This window comes from Falco rusticolus, chromosome 6 (assembly GCF_015220075.1).
Source record: "Falco rusticolus isolate bFalRus1 chromosome 6, bFalRus1.pri, whole genome shotgun sequence".
NCBI classification, from domain to species: domain Eukaryota; kingdom Metazoa; phylum Chordata; class Aves; order Falconiformes; family Falconidae; genus Falco; species Falco rusticolus.
The window spans coordinates 14412722-14429730 of record NC_051192.1 but is presented as its reverse complement, the minus strand read 5'-3'; the positions used below and the strand labels follow the sequence as shown (position 1 = coordinate 14429730).

General features: G+C 38.1%; 1 protein-coding gene across 5 annotated transcripts in view; it reads right to left on the bottom strand.

Annotated features, from left to right (window-relative positions):
- The window catches only part of SUPT3H (SPT3 homolog, SAGA and STAGA complex component), a 278056-nt gene that overhangs the window by 54527 nt on the left and 206520 nt on the right, over positions 1 to 17009 (bottom strand). For all 5 annotated transcript variants that reach the window (XM_037391833.1, XM_037391836.1, XM_037391835.1 and 2 more), the window contains 4 exons: positions 4489 to 4564; positions 1707 to 1819; positions 991 to 1098; positions 310 to 498 (listed from right to left, as the gene is read on the bottom strand). In XM_037391833.1, coding sequence (XP_037247730.1) covers positions 310 to 498; positions 991 to 1098; positions 1707 to 1819; positions 4489 to 4564 — 486 coding nt within the window. The remainder of the gene's footprint in view (positions 1 to 309; positions 499 to 990; positions 1099 to 1706; positions 1820 to 4488; positions 4565 to 17009) is intronic.

Here is a 17009-nt window from a genome sequence, read left to right as displayed (position 1 = left end):
GCCTCCAAACCTATGCTAGCTGCTAGTGTCAAGAGAGGGGGTGACTATTTGGGGTGGTGTCTACTGCCCTGGCTGTGGAAGAGCAGCTCATCATAGAAGCAGGAGCTGTTAACAAAATTCAGTGTGCAGGCATTACTGAGAAGCTTTAGCCTAGTTCTGATACAAAAAAAAAAAAAAGACTGAACTACACATTTGGCCCTACGATAACATCAGTAGTTAACATGGGATATAGATTAATACTAATAATTAAAACGAGACACATTTCCTGAAAACATTTTGGTTTCTTTATCAGGCTTGCACACCAAATACCTTTTTTCTTTTCCTTTGTTTGGATTTGGTAGAGTCCTGTCCAATTCCACCATTCCCCAGGGCTCCTGAAGGAGTTTTCCCAAGATGTTGCTGGCCTGCTGATGCTGGGGGCGTGGGTGTAGGAGGAGGCGTGTTTTCAGGAGAGTCAAGACTGGTCTTCACACTTGTAGATTGCCCTAAGAGATGTGGCTACAAAAGCAGGATGTCAAACAGGCATTATATAATCAAATAAAAAAAAAATAAAAAAAAATTATTGCCTTCTTCAATTTACTGCTACAAGAGATGTAATACAGAATGCTTTTTGGTCATTCCAGAGGTTACTATAGCTGTATCATAGCAATTCATGCCATACAGCACTTATTGCACTTGCCACTGTTGACAACTTTAATCTCGAAATCTGCAACAGAGAGAGACTTCAATATAGAGAGAAAGAATTTCCGCCCAAGAAAAGAGGATTTACATTTAAATATAAAGATGTTGCTAGACAAAGACACGGTTAGCATTTGGAGCTATAATTTAATGTCTTTCTGTCTCACCCGTAACTTCAATGTTCATAAACTCCGCAGCAGAAGTCTGTATCAATACCAGATTCAATAACATCTACTCTGAAAGCAACAAACTACCAAATGCATGTAAAAGTAAAAGATAAAATGCATTATTACATGAGAAAACAAGATTTACCTCGGTAGAGTTGTGATACTGTATGAAGGTGGCAGATATGGCGTGACTGAACGGGTCGCCAGCTTTGGGAGCCATGTCCTGCTTCACCAGAAGGGCCAAGTCCACCAACTGGAGAGGCAAAACCAGTCGATAAACAGGTGGGTTTACTGACATGATACTTACTATAAATGCCATTGTAACAATGAAAAGAGAGAGGATTTGTGGGACAAGGCAGGTTATTCTTACTGTTGAAAACAAAACTATTCAGAGATATTTCAGCCTAAGGAATCTTTTTTTTTTTCCACTTCTGTAAATATACAGAATACTCTCTCTACCCAAGAGGGCTTGGCTTGGCACTAAGGTGACATTTTGTTTTCCAGGAAATCCTGCTTTTAAATCAAATTGTGCAACGGGATTGAATGAGCCTCAGCACACTGCTGAAGGTTACATAGCAAAATCTGTGGTTTCAGTTTGGACATGAGCTCATGCTGGACTCCACTCTCCTCTGTAACCATTATAAAGCATTTCTATTTGTGTATCAGATGGATGAGTACGGCACAGTACGCATCTATCACAGAGTAAATTGAAAGACAGACAGGAATCCAGTCAGCTTGGCTAGCTGAAGGAGTGACTGCACTTCTGAAGGGGCTCACCACACAGTCGCCTGAGGATGAAGTACATCCAACAGTAATTAACTCATTTTGTTTAATCAGAGTTCAGTCAGGATATTCCCTTACCTGCGCCACAGTCTCATATGCTAAATATGCCAAAATCTCCATTGCAACTGCATTGGGCTTTATTTCCATACTGCTACAGTCCAACCAGTCACGGAATTTGGATGCTTTCTTTGCTGTCAGTTAAAATCATAAGGAGAAAAGTTAACAACAGGTAGGCCAAAATAATGCATTTTTTCCAATCGCAGAAAATACTGCAAATGTGAAACAAGGAATGTGAATGTGATTTCATTGGCCAAGGAAGGAATTACCAAAATGGAACTAGTGGGGAAAGGCTGTTATTCATACACAACCTTTTGGAGACTCATAAGCAGCGTGGAGTAAAGAGAAAAACACACAGTTAATCATTCTATGGGAGACTTAACAACAAGGAAGGGTGTACCTCAGAGGACTGTATATGGGACAAACCTGATTTTGAACATGTTATTGTAAAAGAAAGAATATAGTTGCGTCACATCTTGAATGAAAGAACGCACTAGAAGAAATCAACACAAATCTGAGTCCAGATAAAATGATGGAATTGTACTAACAGCAAAGACAAATGCAGGACAGAAGAACTAGGAAGTCCTTGTGTTAACTATAGAGGGATTAGGTGCTGACAGGCTACCCAAAATAAGTTGCAGATGAGTGTTTTTAAAACATGCTTTGGATAGACAGTAATAAGTATAGATGTAGATTCACACATGTTCAACATTCATACAAGAACTTCACAAGACTCACGGATGAGATTGCTTAGGAGAAAGTAGAGAGACAAATACGGGACAAAGAAGTGCGGTATTTGCTGAGAGAGTAAAGGGAGGAAAAAAGGGTGCTCTTACTTAGGGTCGGTGGTGGACAAGCTGATCACAGAAAGCTGTGGAGACTTGGACAGAAATGAGTTAGTAATATAGAGGGGTCTTAATGTGATCTGTTTGTGAAGACAGGACAACCAAAAATTATGTAAACACCAAGTGGAAGAGTCATTTGAAACAGGTCTTTCAAAGACAGTATTCAACGAGGACTAAAAAGCTAAAGACAAGTCGGGTGTTAAACAGAAAATAGGTGTAAATAACGGTTGGGTTTTTTTAGGAGGGAATAAGAAGGCTACATTGGGTCACTAAAGACAAAAAAAACGCAAAACAAAGCCAAAGAAGTATGAAGGTGACAGCAGGACCACACAATATTCCTTAGAATTTAAATGTTTAATTCTGTAGTGTTTGATCCTTTGATGGACCTTTTCCTTTGCCTGCCTTTAAGTGCACAGGGATATGTGGCGCTGTAATTACATATATATTGTTAGAACAGGCTTCTTGAAGTCCCTTCCAGGTTTATTCTCTTGTGACACAGTTTTCATGGGTTTATATTACAGTATAAAGGGTTTACTACTTTAAACATAGCAATATATTCAATTTTTACGAAAATACAAGAAGATAAGTACAAAATAGCCTTTGCGTTAGTTTTGAATGAATGTTCTGCACAGCCTTTAGTACACTTTATATACCTGAGTTCATATTATGCAATTGAATTTGTGCATAGGTCTGTCTTACTGCTATTTTCTAAGCACCATAATTCTCTTTTTCTTTAATGACGTTAAATGTCAGTGAACAAGAACTGCATAGACACGGTCATTTAAAAACACTGTGAAAGTATCATTGATGTATTTTTATAGATCACAATTCCTTGGTCAGCAACATTCAATTTTATTTTGCAAATTTAAGATTTCTATTTGTTCTGTCTCCAGATGATAATTTCGGGGTTTTAAAAAATGAATTTATCACAAACCTCTCATTTCCTGAAGTCACCCTAATCTGAAGTATCATTCTTCTAATGGCTCACAGATGTGTGATGCCAATTTATAACTAAGCTTACAAAACATACTGAATTAGTAAAAGAAATGCTTACAAAACATGTTTTCCTGCATTTGCTGATAGAGAACAGCATTTCAAATGTGTCATTTATTTGCCATAAATGAGTCAGGCTTTCTTCGAACTTAGAAGGAAGAACAAGATAAAGTCTCATTTAAAGACACCATTGTGTTCGAGTCTGTGTTGTAGGATCATGTGCTGGTTTGTCATGATTTTACTGGCTCCTTCACCTCACTTTCTCTGACATTTGACCTAAAACCTTAGTCATCACTTAACTGCTTCTGTAATGATGTTTTGCTACATGATCAAGCCCATTAATTTACCGCTCATTATAGTTGTGGCCCACAAGTACTTCTAGTAAGTTGGTTTCCAGTGCTAGTAAAGCCCTAATTCTGTCATCATGTTATTAGTGTTGGAATGGCATATACTGATGAATTTGGCTAAAGCTGAATAAATTCCACAGTAGGAGCTTACAGCTTAAAATAGAAAAGACTCTTTAGTAAGTTCTTTGTGTCTCTGTGGACAGGGAAATAAAAGCAAAACTTGCTGCTCTTCTCTAATTTTAGATGCATTTCGAAAAACCTGCAACCATGAAACTTTACTAATATGCTGACTATAACAGCACCATGGCAGACTTCAGGCAAGTATGGTTGTTTTAATCCATTAACTCTTTACTAGTTCTGTCTTTGCAGTCGTCCCTACCAGCACGATATTTGAGCATATAGAAAGCTTGGTAAATTTTCAAGTGAAATATTCTGCCTGACAGCCTGAAACTATGCTAAATTAACCGTTCCCAGGAGTTATGCAGACAGAGAATTTAAAGTTTTATTATTGCGGATGAAACACAAGTGCTTTCAAAAAACATGAGGTTGTGCTGTGTTCTCAATTACATGAAATAATAATTGAACATCTTAATACAGTGCAGCCATTATAATACTTACAAAAACTCAATTGCCGACTTTCACAAAATTCCGCATATTGGACCGAGTCCATCATTCGTGTTTGTCTTTCTGCTCTCTGACAAAAGAGAAGAAGTACATGATGTACCTTATTCCAACAAGAACTGCATTCCCCAACAGAAATTACAGCACCAAAGTGCCCCTGCCATAACCTTGAAGTAACCCTTCCAAATTAAACATGCATTGAACAGATTAAGATGCAGAAATATAAACCACAGATCGGTTATCAATCTTGTGAGTTAAATTTCCCTGAGAAGCATGTCAATTCTTATTTTAAAAACCTGCTTGCACACGACTCATCTACGACAGTGGCAAGGACTGAGTCAGGAAAGGTGCTGAGCACTCTTGCCCTGACCGTGGTGCACATTTCAACTGAAGCGCATGAGTAGCCTGGCTACATGTTTACAGATGACCAGACAAGTAAAACGTTCACCTGGACCAAGGCCAACATGTTCTGCAGTGAGCAGAACTGAATCTATGTGCTTTTAAAATGGGAGCATTAGCAGTAGTGGAATGCATACATTCAAACACATTGAGGATGCACCAGACAGAGGGGAGCGTGGAAGTGCCCCTTCCCACACTCGATACACAGCAATAACTAACTGGTAAATGTGTCTTTTCTTTTTTTGTTCCTCACTGCTAATCTATGCTTGATTTTTTTATAGTCCTGAACACCTACAGGACAAGAACGGAAATCAGACTTGATTTGAGCTCATTCAAGAAAAAATGGCTTAAGATGTTCACTACTGGATTGAAGACCATATTTCACAGAGTCCACTTTCAACCAAAAGAGTACATTTCAAAACAGTCAAGGTATGAAACCATGAACACCCCGTGCACACCCTACCCTCCACGTATGCCTTGTGCCAGAGCTGAACCACGGCTGGAGCAGCACTGAAGTTCATAGTTAGGTCTGAGCATGTGCCTGAGGTTTTGTTTACTTCCACAGAGCAGGGGCAATTTTCACAAGTTAAGGGTCCGATCTCTAGAAGAGATTAAATCCTTCACATATCAAAAGGCAGAAAGCAGGGCAGTTAGATTAAAGAGAATGATTATCCTCTTCAGAAGCAGACAGCTCACTCTGGTCTCTCAAACAAGGAAAAGAGGTTGTCTTAAACATCAAGGAAAGGAATACATCTTCCAAACAATAACTCAATTAGTAAACCATTACACCTGGTAAGAACGGAATCATAACTAAGGATACCAAATGGTATCAGGAGTGGCTGATAGCACCGAGACTTTTGCAGTGAGTCCATACAGCTCAAGAAATCATGCACAAAGGAGGTAAAGTACAGGTGTGTTTGCATAAAGGATAAAAACCAACAGGGAAAAACCCACACACATACACACAAATTTTGCTCTGAATCCACAAGCACTTCTACATCTGATGAAACTGAAATTGCAGAGACGTTTAATCTGATTTAATGGGAAATAAAGGAGCTGATGACAAGTGTCTTTGGAGACAGGCTATACAACCAGCATTTGGCCTTAGCAGTTTTTCAAATCAGGAGAAAAAAACCCCCACAACCCAGTACTTGAAATACAGTTTCTTCCTCTCTTCTCTGCCTTTTAGGTCACTCTTCTATGACAGTCCAATCCATCAATTATGAGATCTGTTGACAGTCAACATGTTCAATTTAGCTGTAAACTAAACCACTAACTATCCAGGAACATACATGGATATTCCTTCTTTCTTTACCTAGTCAATCATTTCTACTGTATTTTGATTTTTAGTTACCAGGACAGAAACTGTTGTAGTTGGGCATTTTTCAGTTCTCCTATGCATGCTTCTGGCATCTTGACTACATTTTGTTGAGCTGCCATTTCAGATAAGTAAAAATCTTCTGTTAATCTATTCCACCAAAACATTAAGTCCAGATTGATTTTGTATCCTTTAAAAATAATTTTCACAATACATGCTGTAACTTCAACCGTCATCTAGCATAACCATAACAGAGATCTGTTTTGCCTCCAAATTAATTCAGTCCTATATTTGAAGACAGAAGGCACCACCAGGATCATCTAATCTGAACTTCTGCATAGTGCAGGGCACTTCTCACCTAATACATCCTAAAAATGGCAGTCCTAGAATTTCTTGTGCAATTTTACAATGTTTTAGAAAGGCATCTAATTTGGATTTAAAGTTTTGACATATGAAGAGATAGCTTCTTCAAATAATTTAAAATGCCAACTTTTTAAGCAATATGATTTAAATTGTGTAATCATTTGTGTCTTTGTAAGTCAGAAATTACTAGTTGGGTACTCCCAGGTAATATCGCAATACTTTACCTTTAGGTGGTAATCAAACAGACTGAACTTTTCAATGACAAAATTTTCTTGAAATTTTACATCAAAATATGGAGGCTTCCAGAAATGTTGCTTGAGATCCCTCTCCAACAACCCTGCCTCTAGAGGTCTCTGGCCCAATGTCCAGCATCAGAGAGGATTATTCCAACACTAGATGAAGTCAGCTATGGCTTTCTCTAGGAAAGTCTTTGAAAACCTCCAAGGACCAAGATTTTATGTCTTCTCTGGCTAACCTGCTCCAGTGTCAAAAAGATATGTAATGTCCTACTTGAAACTGCCAAGGAACAATTTGCAGTTCTAGACTTTCTTTTTTCTACCCAGCACTACTAAGAAAAGGTTGGTTCTCGTTGTAACTGTCCTTCAGCAGCTGTAGGCTGCCATCTACTATTAGCCTCCTTCAGATAATAAAACTAAGTAATCTCTCTCAGCCTCTTCTGACAGGTCATGTGCTCCTTGGCCCTCAGCTCTCAGTAGCTTTCAGCTAAATCTTTTCAATTTCTCAGCTTTTCTGTGGAACTGAAGGACCCAAACCTGGGTTACGTGTTCCAGGTTTGGCTCAACAGCACCAAGTGGAAGGGCATGACAACTTCCTTCGGTCTGCCAGCCACATTTCTGCAAAACTGTGAGTCTTGCTTTAATATGAGACCAAACTCTTGACTCATGTTCAACTTGATGTTCACTACCACCTCCCAGGTTCTTCCCAGAAGGGCTGCTACCCAGACAGCTGTTATGCAGCACGTACTGATGCATGGGGTTACCCTGTCCCAGATGCAGAAACTCAGTGAAGTCTGTTCATCTCTCAAGGTTTTCAAGACCTGTCTGGACTGAAGCTCCATCAATCAGTGTGCCAGCCACTCTTAAGTGTCATCAACAGTTTTGCAGAATATGCATTTTGGATCTTTGCCCGCATTTTTGTCCATCTTGTTCATGAAGATATTGAACGGTATGGCCCCCAGTTATCAACCCTGGGATATTCAGTTCTTACCTGTTGTCATCTCTATGTCAAACCATTGCCTATTACCCTCCACATCCAGCAGCTCCAGGGATTTACAACCCTTTGCAACACCAGGGAAGGCACAGGAAAGCAAAATGACATGAAATGCTAACATAAGGAGTTACGCTTTGAATTCCTGCCTGCGATTACAAAGAAAAAAAGACATCTAAAAATTTGACAAAGCTACTCTAATTTTCACAGGCATCCCTTCATGTAACAGGGAAACTGCAAAAACAGATTAATCTCAAGAGCAGTTATGTTAAACTAGATGATTTAGCAATGGTTACTCTCAGAAAATAGGCTACAAAACTTCAAAATGCAGGCTGTCAAAGGCTAGTCATGTATGTTCACTATCAAAAAACTGCAAGTTTCTTTATAAGAAGTGAAACAAAAAAATACCCATCAAAGATTTGGTAAAAGAAAGATGTTTCTGAGGGAATTTTCCCACAGGAGCTTCATTTTTCTCTACAAATTGCCTACAGTAGTTGTCTAAACAATGGATTTAATTTTGCAATTATATATTAAATGAATACTTTTTTTTCCTCTGTATATTTTTTTTAGGTAGTAAGATGAACTACATATCTGTGAAATAAAATTGATTTTTCCTTTCAACTGTCCTCTCTAAAAGGAGTCTTTCTTAAAGGTGGGTTCTAAAGCAATGCTGTAAACCATCACCAAATAAAATAGCTTCTATCATAAATAACTGGACTATATTTTGTTCCCAATACACTTTAACAACTCCCCCACACATCATAATACGGAAACCCATGGTTCAAGGGATAAGAATGGCCATTCTATCAGTCCTACCGCTTTTAGAATAGACTATAAATAACCAGCAAATGCAGGAGAAATAAAGATGGATAGCATAGGTGTATCGTCTTCAAGGAAACACCGAAGCAGAAATGAACAGCGGATCATCTTTCCTCTTCGCTTCTCAAGATTACAAACAGTAATTATTTTCCCTGAGATCATCCCTTCTTTGGAAAAATTTAATGTTGCCTTATCTCTATATTTCTAAGGTATATTTCATAAACTGAAAATGAATCAATAACATGGGATAAAAAAAAGAGAAGACAGAGCACATCACTGTGAACACACTGTTATTCCAGGCCAAGGGTTTAATGGAAAAGGCATTTAAAGTTGTGGAAGTCACAGAAAATTTGTGAAAATGCTACAACTTATAAGTAATGCTTTAAGTCTACAGAATACCTACTTTCTCTTCTTCACAGTCTTAATTTTTCATCTATTTTTTTTTTCCAAAACCAAGAAATTATACAGGATGGTTTAACTAAGAAATAAATTCAATTTTATAGAAGCGAAATTTTCCAAATTCTGGGAGTAGCAAGTCACTGCAACAGGACTAAAGTCCTCTTTCATCACTATAAAAGCAAGTTTGCTGGGACTTTTTCCTACATGAAGAAGCCCTGTAACCCGTTAATGATATGCCACCTGGAAGCAATCTCAGCTTGAAACCAGATATAATAAATGACATCAACGACACTGCCACACTAGTTTATCAAAATAATTAAAAAACCATAGTTTTTATTCCCTTTATAGTAGTACTAGTCACTCTAAGCAGCTAAGAAGCTGAGTTATATGGTGTACAGCAGAGTTAAAATACTTTGCGTGCTTTCCTTGGAACATGCTGAAGGATGCAGTAGATAGGACCTGGCACAGTAAACGTATGCTTTGTCTTCCAAAAATGTGTTGCATCATATCTTTCTTTCAGCAACAAGAACTAAAAAGGAAGACTAAAAAAGGAAAGGAAAGGTAAAGAGTTGCATGTTGTCACTTACCATCCAGGCTGAAAAATAACCTTATTATGATTCCATTTTAAAGGTTTTCACACTTGACATATAAAGCTCTTTGTGTGGGAGGAAGGCAAGAGGCCAAATGTTAACTTGCTTACCAACTATTTTGTGTTTGAAGGAAATGTGCCGAGTAGCTGCTAAGCTGGAACATTTCAAAAATGTATGCAGCATGGCTGGACACCCCTGTGTTTGGCAACAATGTTGATGATGAAGATGTCAGCATCCCAAGCTGCTTGCATATTCATATTGTGGTGCTATTCCCTGATGTCCATCGCTAAAGACCTCTCCATTGTGTACCCATCACGGCTTCAAAGGGGCTAGGGAACTACTCTAGGGAAAAAACAAAGTTGCCCTGCGATGGCTGATATTATTTAGCCTACGCTAAATAATTACTTTATTATTATATTTAGATAAGAGAATAACAGAGCACTGTATGCTGTAACTGACAGCTCTAGGGATGTAGGTCAGAAATTACCTAGATCAAAAAAGAATCATTTGAGAAATAAAGCACAAAGTAGTTCAATACAGAAGCATTTACAAAATATGCTGAAAATACATTTTTAGTCTTCTGTATCTTGAAATTATCTGAGCATTATCACTATCCGAAGATTTTTGTTACATAAAGGAAAAATGTATTTACTCTTCTGAGAATCACTTGAATTGGTAAGCAAGGAAAAAAGGGGTTTTAAAAGTACGCATTTTCAAAGATTGAGCTTACTCAGAATTTTATACAGAAAATAAACATGCCACTTGGGGAAAGATCAATAGTTTTTGCAATTTAATACTTGATTTGGCTATAAAGTACAGACATACAGAGATTTTTTAAAATTTTTACCCACCTCTTGTAAAGCATACCATCCATTCTGCAGTAAGCCTTCATCTGAGCAAGTCTGCATAGCAAACGTGAGGCCTCTGATGTAATACTGTTTTTGAGTGCTCGTGTGTTTACTACAAAGTTCCCAATATTAGAAGAAAACATGAGGTCTTTTCCTGGCTGACCAAGGTGATCCCAATTTTAATGTATTTTCACAGTTATAAATAGTAAAAGCAGTTTTGTGTTATTTTCTCTACAATATTAATAACCCAAATACCCCCAATAAACAGAGTTTAAGACCTTAACCTTAAAAATCTTAACTATTACAGAGATGTTAAGGATCTACAACTGTAAATAACATCCACAGCTTCCTTTCACGTAGACAAATATTAATTAAAATAAGTCTTTTTTAAATTATAATTTTTCATTATAGAAGACTGGTGCTTTTCTGTCCAGGGACAAAAGATGGGATTCACTTGAACAAGTTAGACATCTGCAGTATCTAAATTAGTCACCTAAAGTCCCTTTATAGTAAAAAAAGAAATTAGGCAGTTACAGAACAACTTCATCCTAAACTAGATGTTTAAAATAAGCCAGATAAACCACATCTACAAATTTGTTTGAAGTTCACCAACTGCAGACATCAGCAACGGAGCCCTAGGAGCACTGGCTTAGGTCTACATGTCCATAGTACAGACATCCTCAGAAAAGCAAGATGAATCCTACTCTGATGACAGATGAGCAATGGACACCATCACCCACAGGGCAACTTCCATTTTAAGGCTAAGCAAATGCCAAGACTAAAGAATGACTCAGTAAATTTGGTTCCTGCTCTGATCTCAAAGCAATGCAAGTACACACAAAGACGGTTTTGTACCACGGGTGTATGGTAACCCCATTCATCTTCCCCAAAGTATGCAAAATGTAATCTAACAAAGTATGTGCAGATAAGTAGGGGGAAGGGAGCTGGCAAGGCTATTTAAGATTACGTAAAAAATTCAAGGGAATTATGAAGAAAGGAAGCAAATGAAATTGCACAGACAATAATAAAATGAATGGATTAATTCCCAGCAGTCATGATCTCATTGCTTAAGGAATAAATGAAACTGACCTCCTGACAGGGACTCACTGCCCCTGTAATACTTTGCCCTTGAACATATGCAAAATCTACACATACTGTATTCATTTGAACCAGCTCCATATCATATCCAAATTCCTTGTCTAAATTTATTACTGCTAGTCTGAAATGTGGAGCTGGAACCTGCAAATGAAACATTTCCATTTCATGAAACAGCTTTGATTTCTACAGGATTTTTTTTTTTCCCCACTATATAGTAAGTATCATCATGAATTTTGTAAAACTATGTGTTATATTTATGGCTATCTTCTACCAGTGCTTTCTAAAAAACCATAAAATAATTGTGGATCAACTATGTACCAAACTTAAAAAGTTATGTGGGATTTACTAATATATTAAGATAACTGACCTTCCCTCACTTTTCTGGTTGAGGACACTGTAACACCCTTCTGTGGTTTCCATCCGGCTGTACATCAAAAACTTTAAATACCACATTAATATTAGGATGCCTTCTGGTTAGCATTCTGCTGAATGCCTATCCTGACTCCGTATCAGTTCATAGATGAGGTTCATATAAACAGCTTTAGCATCTCACAAGTAAAGCTTGCAGTCATCAAAACAGCCATCACTGCATCGTCCGGAAGATACCAGCAGCAAAGCAGCCCTTTCTACATAATGAGTTTCATTTTTTTTTTCTATTATTTGCAGTAAAAATCAGCCATCACACACTATTTAACAATAATACAATTATAGAGGTTCACTTGTAAACAAAAGGAAAATACTGTAAGCCATGAGAAATTTTAAAAATATTTCTTTTAGCTTTATGACTAGAGATCTGGATAGATGGTCAAATAAAAGGACAGACAGCTTAGAAATGTATAGTTAATATTTATATTGGATTTTCTGCAATTTTCTTATACTGTATTATATGTCATCTTAAAAAATCCTTGAGCACCTCTCACCTTCATAATATTTTCCCCCATTGCCATTTGCAGAGAGCTGTGTTTTGAATCCAATTTAGCTACAGCCACTTGCATCCAGGATAGGTAACGTAGGGCTGAATAACTAAGGAGTTGCTTTACAACTTATCTGACTCCCTTAAACTGCACTCCTTCCACTCTACTGAAATCCTTCCCACACTAGGCTGAAGTGCTGTTTGGATTTCTGGCTATAAACTCATGGTGTGTTTTTTGCTCAGAGGCTGTTTATGGTCTTGGATGGAAGCTGGCTCGGAGTGGTACAGGCACAACGTGCCTATCACACTTGCTCACCATCCTGGGTCTAGAAGAGTTATAGGATCCAGCTCTGCTCCTACAGATCCAAATGGAATGGCATAAAGCGAAGGAGGCTGTTCCAACTCAAAGTTCACCAGGAGATCAATCCTAGACATAATCAGCTTCAGTGGAACTCAATTCCCAGGCATATTCTATCTACTCACCCAACTACACTATGTCCGGAATTATGCACTTTACAGCCATGACTTGTTCAGCAATACATAGAATAACAGCATCACAGAATGGGTTGGGTTGGAAGGGACCTTAAAGACCACCTAGTTCCCACCCCCCTGCCATGGGCAGGGACACCTTCTACCAGCCCAGGCTGCTCCCAGCCCCGTCCAGCCTGGCCTTGAGCCCTGCCAGGGATGGGGCACACACAGCTGCTCTGGGCAGCCTGGGCCAGCGCCTCACCATCCTCACAGTCCAGTAAAGTTAGTTAAACTTAACAGTAAGTAAGCTGGGAAAAGCTAGGGACCAGCCCTCTCATTCATTGGTATTAACTGGTAAATGTAAGTAAGGGAGCAAACCTAATTAAAAAAAATAAATAAAAAGCAGGACACCACAAAACTCTGCCCTGTTAATATCCAGTATCAATATATGCTTCTAAAACTGTAGTTTGAGAGTTTTGCTAATGTTAAATGAGAAATGAAGAAGGCGGAGGATGTCCTCAAGAGAATTGTTCTTACGCTTCCAGTGTTGAAAAGAAAGGCAAGCCAAGTGAACTCAAAGTACATAGCAGTAAGCAATACCTGATAAAATTCATTATCCTGTAAGGCATATCTCTGTAATTCTTTGTGAATCAGGCCTGCTAACAGACATTGTAAAGTGGCCTCCTGAATAATTCTCTGGAGCTCTACAGTAAAAGGAGAGGCATAAGAAATTTAAGGAAAAGTTTGTCTAGGAGAAACATGAGTAATTTTCCAACCATATGAACAATACATATGCGTTTTACTCCTGCTATCTTATCTGTGAATATTACAATTCTGTCTTTTCCTTTACCCTTAAAAAATCAGACTTGTCTTATATTCGTTCCCAGTAGCACAGCCAATTCTTATGGTAACTGCCATTCTGTGGGACATCACCATGCTGCACAAGAAATTTACCATTCTGCGCAGGAGATTCACAAATACTACAGGCATATCCATGGAGGCGTCTTTTGCAGGTGATGCTCTTTCCATCAGAGTGGAATGAAAAAGGTTTATAATTAAAAATGCTTTTTTTTTAGCTGCTTCTTTAAAAAATTAATTTAAAAAATCCAACTTCAGAAATAATGGTAGAACATACATGCAGAAATAAGAAATTCAAGACACAAAACATTGCCATGTGCACAAGTAATTTGGTGTGCATTATAGCAATCCAATTCCCAAGCCTGAATTTGGTCTTACAACTTATAGATGAAATCCTGATTCTATAGCGTCCCCAGCAAAGCTTTCATTAACTTCAAAGTGCTGTGGGATCTCATCCTACGAACATCTCCCGGACCTTATGGTTGCACCTAGTACAGACTGTTATCACCCTCTTGTCAAAGGAAAGCAGAAAAATGGGCTCTCAAGATGGGACACAGATCCTAAAAGAGCCTTTTCTTTATATGCTCCCACATGCAGATTAGAAATCCAACTTAAAGTCTCTCTATAAAGGTATTTTGGAATGAAAACAGGCCAGTAGGGCTCTACAGAGGAGAACTCCAGCTGCTGTTCATCTGGCTGGTTTTCTTCACAAAGCCATTACAGCCCTGCCTCCTGGGCTAGGACTCACCTCACGCAACACTGTGTCTTTTCGTATAATTTAGTCACTTTATAATCAATGGGAAAAGGGATCTTTTGTGAAAAAAAAGTGGGAAAAGTGGGCTGATCACACCTACTGCAGGTGTGGTAAGAGAATGTGTCACCTCTGGATGCGCCCTTCTCCCTGTAGACACAGGAATGCAGATCACTGATGGAAAGAGAAATGCAGATGACCGGTAGGAATAGTTGTCTGGTCGCCAGCTGAGAACTTCACCTTTTAGCCTTACAGACATGTTAATGCAAACCAGGAGATTATAAACTAGGTGATGCACCTAGCACACGACACTGATCTGGTTTTTGAAGGGAAGGCCACTAATCCATTCATTTACATAACCTCTTAATTAACAAAATGAGTAAAACAATTTAGCTCAGCCACTTTCCACGACGAATCCAAATCTGGCAACTTCTATGATTAACTTGTGTAAGAAGTACATTCACTAATGTCTATAAGAAAAGTATTAAAATTAATTCATTGAATAGAATTAAAATTAAAATACACAGTACTATGTGTACACAGATGGGCTGTCCTTGGCATGTGACCAAAGAACGCAGTTACTCAAGTTACCTTTGTCTGTTAGAGTCCCCTGCAATCAGAGAACGTTACAAAGTGCCATTCAAAGATGTATTCTTGCTTCCTTAACACAAGAAGTGCACCTATAGACATTTCACATTCAACTCGTGGCATTTACACCACTGAGTCCAATCCTGTGGTTAGATTTTTACTCTTTTGGAAAAGCCTTTCTAATTTGATAATTGCACAACATGGAACTCCAGATCAAAATCACATCACGCCACTCAGGGTATAAGCGAGTCATACACTGAGTTAAAAAGGAAATGCTTCCCCCAGAAAAGCAGTGACTGATGTGCATTACACATAATCTGCATATTTTTTTATAAAGAAAGAGTACATTTCTCTTCAAGCTCAAAATAATTGGTAAGAGAGATGTCTCTCACAACTTCCCAGGCTGGATTTGGCTGCCTGCTGCCTCTCAAACAACCCTGGTTTCCCAATCAGAAAGAGACCAGGACCTCGATATTCCAAACTCCTACCTGGGTTCTGCTAGTAAATTGCCATCTGAGCATGACTGAGTGCAAACAAAGCCCTGAATTAATCACGGTTTAGGGCTTGTTTCACCATTATTGCAGTTTATGGGGTTATTGGCCCTGATACTAAAGCAGTGCAAAGTCTGCGCACGGCGATGTCATGGTGCACGCTAGCCATGCACACCCAGAGTGCACAGGCTGGGGGAGAGAAAAGCAGAATCACAACTGCACAACGTGCCCAGGTATGAAAAGCAAGGAGACCCTAAAATTCTCCATCCGAATTGAAATGCTTTGAACAAAAGCAGTAGTGGTTTTTAATTTTTTTTTTTTTTAATTGGGACTTACTTCATGACACTGACAGCAGAATTTGGCCCTGGGTGATTATTTCCTTAGTCAAATGTTAATGACTGTGTGACATTTGCTGTTTATTTAACTATGCAGGATTTTCTATGCTGATATTCGTTATTCTTTCTTAGTTTACTTAAATATGAGCAAATTTATCTTCATAGTAGCATTGTGAGCATTATCTACACTATATATATATGAGAAACAAAAACATAAAAAGATCATTTTCCCCAAGGCGGTTTGCTTAATTGGCAAACATTTCTTTTTTTTCCTCTACTTTCTCTTTCATCTTTCTGATGTTAGAGAGAAAAAGGAAAAAGTGAAGATTCTGGGATTTAACAAAACAATTTAGCATTTGGAATTAAGTTAATTTGAACCATCAGCTAATTTGGAACAATCTATTTTGTTAGTCCCTAACACCATGCCCATTGATAAATATACCACAAAATTATTAAGCGTTTACATAAAACTAAAGAAACATATGCTGTTATTAATTCAAAACGATCACCACCATCCAAAGACACGACAGGAGTTCTTTTATTAAACATCCCCATTCATTTCTCTGGGGAAAAAAAAAAAGAAACCTCAAAAAAATATATTTTTGAATTCTGCAAAACTTTCACAGTAATACTTAAACCAGCTACACTTTGCATAAGAAGTAGAACTGCAAGTTTTAGATGAAACTTTACTGATACATCATTTAAAAGCAGAAAATTCAAAATTTTATTTTGTGAACACAATTTGCCAGATGTTGTTAGTCTGGTTAAGACTGGAGGAATACTTGAAGACTTTCAAGGCTGAAAGTCAGTGAAACTTACTGCCTCTTGAAAACTATGCAAGCACATGCCGGCAGCTTTTAGTATCTGAAATGTAGATGTTCCATACCAGTGAAACCACAGTTTGTTAATAGCAAACTTCCAATGAGTTGTATCTTAAATAATCTGAACCATTTCATGGCAAAACAAACACAATGTTGTTTTGGGGAGCCTTCTCAAGTGATTATAGCTTACCTTTAACAGAAGAAACCAATCCTACGTACCCTGGTCTCT